Below are 7,818 nucleotides of genomic sequence, written 5' to 3'. Positions count from 1 at the left end.
GCTTTCATTCTACAGACTACACTATTTAACTGATTTTTCTTTATTTCGCTCTCATTCTACAGACTACACTATTTAACTGATTTTTCTTATTTCGCTCTCATTCTACAGACTACACTATTTAACTGATTTTTCACTTATTTCGCTTTCATTCTACAGACTACACTATTTAACTGATTTTTCACTTATTTCGCTCTCATTCTACAGACTACACTATTTAACTGATTTTTCACTTATTTCGCTTTCATTCTACAGACTACACTATTTAACTGATTTTTCACTTATTTCGCTTTCATTCTACAGACTACACAATTTAATTGATTTTTCACTTATTTCGCTTTCATTTTACAGACTACACTATTTAACTGATTTTTCACTTATTTCGCTTTCATTCTACAGACTACACAATTTAATTGATTTTTCACTTATTTCGCTCTCATTCTACAGACAACAATATTTAACTGATTTTTCACTTTTATCTTGTTTTTCACTCCACATAGAGCTGGTTATTTGAGGAATTTCACGCAAAACTACTCGAGGGCTATCTGCGCTAGCTGTCCCTAATTTAGAAGTGATAGACTAGAGGGAAGGTAGCTAGTCAACACCATCCTTCGCCAATTCTTGGGCTACTCTTTTGTTTACCAACGAAAAGTGGGATTGCCCGTTAAATTATAACGCTTTCACGGCTCAAAGGACAAGCATGTTCTGTGACGTAGATTCGAGTGTAACTCGTCCTTTGACGTCTCCATAAGGCTGAATGTTATCACATTTTGCAGTATTGCAGATAATTAAAAGACACGAAGCGACATTGTCTGTTGTGGACCTCTCTCTCTCCTCCTCTTACTGTGTTACACGAAGAGATACAAGGAAAAATAATACTGTATAATGTTAATGTCATCCAGATGATCATTAGAAAACATGAAGCAGCATTGTCTACTGCGGACCTCTCTCTCCCCCTACTGTGTTACACGAAGAGATACAAGGAAAGTCTGGATGACATTAACATTATACAGTATTATGATCATTAGAAAACATGAAGCAGCATTGTCTATTGCGGACCGCCTCTCCCCCTACTGTGTTACACGAAGAGATACAAGGAAAGGCTGGATGACATTAACATTATACAGTATTATGATCATAAGAAAACATGAAGCACCATTGTCTATTGCGGACCGCCTCCTCCCTCTCCCCTAAAATAATAGCTCTTCACCCGAAGCCTGGTTAGAATGTCACTTACAAACCAAAGGTTGACCTCTCCAATATTACTCTGTAAATGGAAGCGGTATTTGATGATTTATCATTGTATCAACGACAATAATTTGTCGTAGTTGCGGGAAAGTGGACTTAATGGACGCAAAGCAACACGAAAGTCAGTAAAGTATCGTTTAATAAGATCGACAGATCAGTGGAGCAAAGTTATCTGGAAAGATGAATGTTTACTTCACCACATAAAGGTAGTATGTAGGTGTTGGAAAAGAACTCAAGCCCTTCTATACAAGGATAACATAAGAGTAGCCACTGTATATCATAAGTGGATCAAAGAATGCAGCCGACTATACATATATATGTGTGTGTGTGTAGGATATTCATCTGGTCGTTTATGTTGAACTAATGACAATAACATTAATCTACTTGTTGTTTATAAATCGTTTTAGAATCTTGTAGTAAAGCTACTGATTCGTAATAAATTCAACAAATACACCGTTTTATTGTATTCAATTATTTGATTTATCCAGATGGCGTAAGACTACCGTATCGCCGCCGTCAACTGGTTTTCTCCAATGGAACTCTCCAGATCAAGGCTGTGACTCGACCTAGGGACGAGGGTTTGTATACCTGCAGAGCCAATAATAAACAGGGGGATACTGCAGAAGGAACGGTTGCTATCGTTATAAGAAGTAAGGAACTGAGTATATATATAAATATTTTTATCGTCAGCTGCTTCGATGTAACATCACAACAAGATGTCTGATCGAACAGTAGCATCTTAATAATTAATACACAGACCACTGGACTTTTTTCTTTTATCGGTGATAACTGAATATATTTTCTTGTTTAATGCGTAGTTGACAAATCCTGTTATTTTCTTTCTTTTAGTGAGACCACAAATTGAACCTTTTCATTTTCCTCAATCCGTCCATCTTGACCAACGTCTTACTACCACCTGTACCGTTGTCAAGGGAGATCCACCAATGAAACTTAAATGGTTAAAAAACGGACAGCCATTGGTGGAATCCGAAGAACTCAAAGTGCACGTCCTAGCGGACTATTCCTCAACTATCTTGTTTAAATCCGTGAATCCAACCCACCGAGGTCTTTACACGTGCATTGCTACAAACAATGTCGGTACTGACCAGCACAGTTCCACAATGGTCATCCATGGTAAGAATCGACCTTTTTATGTTTTGTAAACAATTTGGAAACATATGTACAAGAAGGTTTAATAATATCCTGGTTTTAACGGCATTTATAAATCAACCCATAAAATATTACAGGAAGACGTTTCACCTCTTGACATTTTGACAGAAAAACGTTTCACCTCTTAGCACTTTTATAGGAAAACGTTTCGCCTTTAACACTTTTTACAGGAAAACGGTTCGCCTTTAACACTTTTACAGGATAACGTTTCACCTCTTGGCATTTTGACAGGAAAAAGTTTCATATATTGCCAGTTTTCCTTGTTAAATTTCATTTGATCAGTCTTTCTGAACGTTTCTTCGCATTTTGTTTCCATAGCGAAGTGCTCTGGTATCTAAGGCAAAAATTTCTTACTTACCGAGCATTATTTCAAATCAAGTCCGAACTTCTTGAAAACATGAAATACATTTAATAATCACACTTCTTAAACCAGTTAATGGTTAGTAGGAGGTTATTCTAACCATGACAGCAACTACTATTACTAAATAATGACATCTGTGATTTTGTTTTTAGGCGAAACAAGTGTCAGAAGCTTGACCAGTCATATGATTCGATATTCAAATACCTGCTGCTGGACACTTAAATACTTACTTGATATTACAGACTTTGCAACAGAGTAATCATACGCGAACGTTTGTTAATTAATTACCTATGGTACCGATGCAAGTCTTAAATTGATGTGGTATGTTTAAAATGTATTACTGGGATGGTGTGGCTTAATACTCCATGACAGCCGTTTCCAGAACATTCCAAGCGTGTTCGGTTGGATTCGGTAAGCTTGCTGGACAGTGTATTCTCTCGTTACTCTCCTCTTTATAGAAAGCTCTGATTTCAGTGTTTAATCTCCCTTACGTTATAACAAAGTGTCAGTTTCACGATAGGACGTAAAAAAGTTTCGTCAATTATCTTTGAGGAATTATATTGTCATGTTGACTGGTAGTTGTGACACATCATGATAAATAGTTGTGACACAGCATGATGAGTAATGTTACAAACCATGATGAGAAGTTGTGACACATTATGACTACCCATCATGCTGTGTCACAACTAGTTTATCCATCATGGTGTGTCATAAATATCCATCATGATGGCCACCGGTTTATGACACACCATGATGGATATTTATGATACACCATGATGGATAGTTGTGATACATCATAAAAAGTCTAAATAAATCTCGTTTCTTTTCTTTAACACTTGGTTAAAAGCTTCGCACCTGACTCGTTTGAAAAGTAAGATACGTTCCTTAATGACTTTTATTAAAGTGGTGATAAGAATGTGACAATAAAAACTTTGTTATGTAACGATTTTTTTATATATATACACACTGAAATTACAATTACTGGGTCATATTTTTAACCAATAAATTCTAGCCATCTAAGTGAATAAACATTCATATTGTTTCGTACTGAAAAATCCCGTATTGCACTTCTTAAGATGCTGAGACACCTTTTAAAAAAATCATCATTTTTCATGCAGTGTCACCAGTGTGGAAGATAGAACCTAATAACACGAAGGTCGTAAGGGGTGAAAGCAACACCATAAACTGTCGATCTGAGGGATTTCCCCCACCCCGAGTCACTTGGCTCAAGGCCGTTGGTAGAGTACAACAGTCTATCATATGATATTTTAATCTTCATTATGATAAAGTACACGATTAGCAATTTTGACATCTATTAGGCTTAGCACTGTTAAGTTCTATAAATGATTTCTATTGGCTTACATCTATTAGGCTTAGCACTATTAAATTATATGAATGATTTCTATTGGCTTACATCTGTTAGGCTTAGCACTATTAAATTCTATTAATTATTTCCATTGCTTTACATCTGTTAGACTTAGCACCGGTAAATTATATTAATTATTTCCAGTGTCTTTTAGTTCCATGTTGTTAATTTTCTTCTTCTTGAAAGTAATAATGGATATTAGATCAGGTTTTGATGAATTACATGTTTCAAAAACATTGATAAGAGAAATTCAAAATAAGTTATTTAATTTTTCAGAGAATTTTATGCTATTTTTATGGTTTGTGGTCACTTGTATTACTGAACAATGAGAAGAAAATACAGATTACGTATTTCACATTGAAATGAAATTATTTTGTCAAATAATGTTGCTAGATAAACCTTATTTATTTCTGTGAAATGTTTAGACGATACTGAAATTATAAATATATCTTGATCTATGTCAATTCTGCTAATTTCAGATATTTCTCATTAATAGGATAAAAATTATTTTGTTTGATATTTAGTTAGAAATATCAACTCCATTGTCAAGATAAAGTAAAATGAAAAATATAGTGTACTATAAAATAGTGGCACTACGTTCTAGACAACCAACATGATATTCAGAATACTGTAAATTTATTGAAAATGCTGGAGAGCTGGAATGATTGTATGCAACAGGTAACTTATGATAACGTATGTAACTTGTATATATTCTTATCTAAAGGTCAGAGGAACGATAATGGATCAATTCAAATCTACATTTTCCTATTTTTTGGTAAAACTTACATTGGAGTAAAATCTCAAGAACTAGATTTATCCAGTGTAACTATGGACACCAAATTTTCTCCCAATGATCCCAAGAATGCTGCAATTGAGGAAAGTTAATTTGAATGATGTGTTTCTACTGTCACGATAACTTGATAGATGACATTCACCAGATGACATTCACTAGATAACATTCACCAGATGACATTCACCAGATGACATTCACTAGATGACATTCACCAGATGACATTCACCAGATAGATGACATTCACCAGATGACATTCACTAGATGACATTTATTTTCCTTAATATTAGTACTTAAAAGGTTTTGATGTATAATATACTGACCATAAAATACGGCTTATTGAATAAATCAGGGTTAACAATCTTTGATCCAAGAAGTTACCTTTCATTTACCTTCTCTAATGATTAGGAGATTCCCTTGGTAATTATCAACCAGTGGTCAGCAATTCTCGTGTCCACGTCATGGAAAATGGTTCCCTTGTGGTGCTGGAAGCTCAAAAAGAAGATGAAGGATATTATTTATGTCAGGCTTCAAATGGAGTAGGGAGTGACCTTAGTAAACTGATCCATCTCTCCATACATGGTATGTAATCAATATCAGTACATGGAGTAGGGAGTGACCTTAGTAAACTGATCCACCTCTCCATACATGGTATGTAATCAATATCAGTACATGGAGTAGGGAGTGACCTTAGTAAACTGATACACCTCTCTATACATGGTATGTAACCAATATCAGTACATGGAGTAGGGAGTGACCTTAGTAAACTGAATAACTGGAAGAGTTACCTGACTTCATTCATTTTCCAAACAGTTTGTTCCCTATTCATACTATAGTGTTTGAATTATTAACAAAGAATACAGCAGACAAACAAAACATACCCTCACGAGAGGCTGTGCATCAGAGGGAAACGGGTCTAGTACGCCCTCTGGTGATTGTGTGAAGTTTAAGTAAGATATAATTATGAACGACTATTAAAGGGACAAAATAAATCTTATAGTCAATTGATAATACCAGTTATTCAGGGAGTGTAATTTTAGGTGATTATCTAATACCAGTTATTCAGGGAGTGTAATTTTATGCGATTATCTAATACCAGTTATTCAGGGAGTGTAATTTTAGGTGATAATCTAATACCAGTTATTCAGGGAGTGTAATTTTAAGTGATTATCTAATACCAGTTATTCAGGGAGTGTAATTTTCGGTACAGAAACTGTATTTTTGTAATAACTCCAAAAGTATTAAAACGTGAGGTATTTTCTGTCAGTGAACGCGGGAAATTTGACTTCAGCAAATGAAACAAAACTTTCTGTTCCATATTTGTATTTCCACAGTTGATTTTACCGATGTTATAGAGTCTATCATCTATGGGCCACCTAATTTATTTATCAATATCTTACACAATTTCTTCGATTGGTTGATATATTATCAAGTTTTTGTGGCCAATAGTCAACATTTATCATTAGACGTATAACTTGATTTCTTCCAAAAACAGATCGATTTTTTGTCTGTGATATTTGTATATAAAATCAAATGTAATGAAAGAGGGAAAACACAATTTTTTGTGTTTTATTAATTTCTTCCTTTATTTTTGTTTGTATTCGTTTTTGGTGTTAACTTATACGTTTCTAGTTATTCGAAGAACATAAAAACTGTTTCTAAATAAAATTGATCTATTAACGTCCAACTGAGATAGGAAGTAATCCAGTTTGTAACATAGATTTTAAAATGTTGTAACAGAGATTTTAGAAAGTTGTAGCAGAGATTTTAGAAAGTTGTAGCAGAGATTTTAGAAAGTTGTAGCAGGGTTTTAGAATGTTGTAGCCCCCCAGTGGCACAGCGGTATGTCTACGGACTTACAACGCTAAAAAACCGGGTTTCGATACCCGTGGTGGGCAGAGCATGGATAGCCCATGGTGTAGCTTTGTACATAACTACAAACAATAGAATGTTGTAACATACATTTTAGAATGTTGTAACAAGAGATTTTTTAAAATCAAGATTTGTTTTTCTTTCAGTTTCTGCTCATTTCCAGAACTCTTTCCAATCCTTACAAAGCAAGAAAGGTGAAGAAGCTGAGATAGAATGTGAGGCGTATGGCGAACATCCAATCACGATATCTTGGTTTAAAGATAAACAACCAATCAGCACCAGAAGAGATCGGAGGTATGTTCAACATTGGTTCCCGCCATTCCTCGCACAATCAAATACTCAAGCACATGTTAAAAGATCTGATATATATACACACACATAATTAGGTTAACGAGGTAGGTGGCACTCTGATTTTGGTTCTAGAGTTTCATTAACTAACGGATTTGTGTCAGTTCAAGGGTCAAAAGGATTACTTTTAATTTTGTTCATCTCTTCCCATCATTTGTTACATCCTATTTGATCATTCATTCTTTCATTTGTTTGATTTATTTTACTACCATTTGTTACATCCTGTTTGATCACCCATTCTTTTATTTGTTTGATTTATTTTACTACCATTTGTTACATCCTGTTTGATCACCCATTCTTTTATTTGTTTGATTTATTTTACTACCATTTGTTACATCCTGTTTGATCACCCATTATTTTATTTGTTTGATTTATTTTACTACCATTTGTTACATCCTGTTTGATCACCCATTATTTTATTTGTTTGATTTATTTTACTACCATTTGTTACATCCTGTTTGATCACCCATTATTTTATTTGTTTGATTTATTTTACTACCATTTGTTACATCCTGTTTGATCACCCATTCTTTCCTTTGTTTAATCATCTTAATATTACCAAACCTAAAGTCAACACTACTAAATATTACCAAACCTAAAGTCAACACTACTAAATATTACCAAACCTAAAGTCAACACTACTAAATATTACCAAACCTAAAGTCA

General features: G+C 34.2%; 1 protein-coding gene across 1 annotated transcript in view; it reads left to right on the top strand.

Annotated features, from left to right (window-relative positions):
* The window catches only part of LOC111083234 (Down syndrome cell adhesion molecule-like protein Dscam2), a gene marked incomplete at both ends in the record, with an annotated part of 26,628 nt that overhangs the window by 10,890 nt on the left and 7,920 nt on the right, over positions 1–7,818 (top strand). Inside the window, 5 exons of the mRNA XM_022379596.1 lie at positions 1,734–1,895; positions 2,095–2,379; positions 3,895–4,014; positions 5,341–5,514; positions 6,951–7,098. Coding sequence (XP_022235304.1) covers positions 1,734–1,895; positions 2,095–2,379; positions 3,895–4,014; positions 5,341–5,514; positions 6,951–7,098 — 889 coding nt within the window. The remainder of the gene's footprint in view (positions 1–1,733; positions 1,896–2,094; positions 2,380–3,894; positions 4,015–5,340; positions 5,515–6,950; positions 7,099–7,818) is intronic.

The sequence above is a fragment of the Limulus polyphemus genome, unplaced genomic scaffold, assembly GCF_000517525.1.
Source record: "Limulus polyphemus unplaced genomic scaffold, Limulus_polyphemus-2.1.2 Scaffold8699, whole genome shotgun sequence".
Classification (NCBI taxonomy): domain Eukaryota; kingdom Metazoa; phylum Arthropoda; class Merostomata; order Xiphosura; family Limulidae; genus Limulus; species Limulus polyphemus.
Note: the sequence above shows the minus strand (reverse complement) of the source record. Positions and strands in the feature narration are given on the sequence as shown.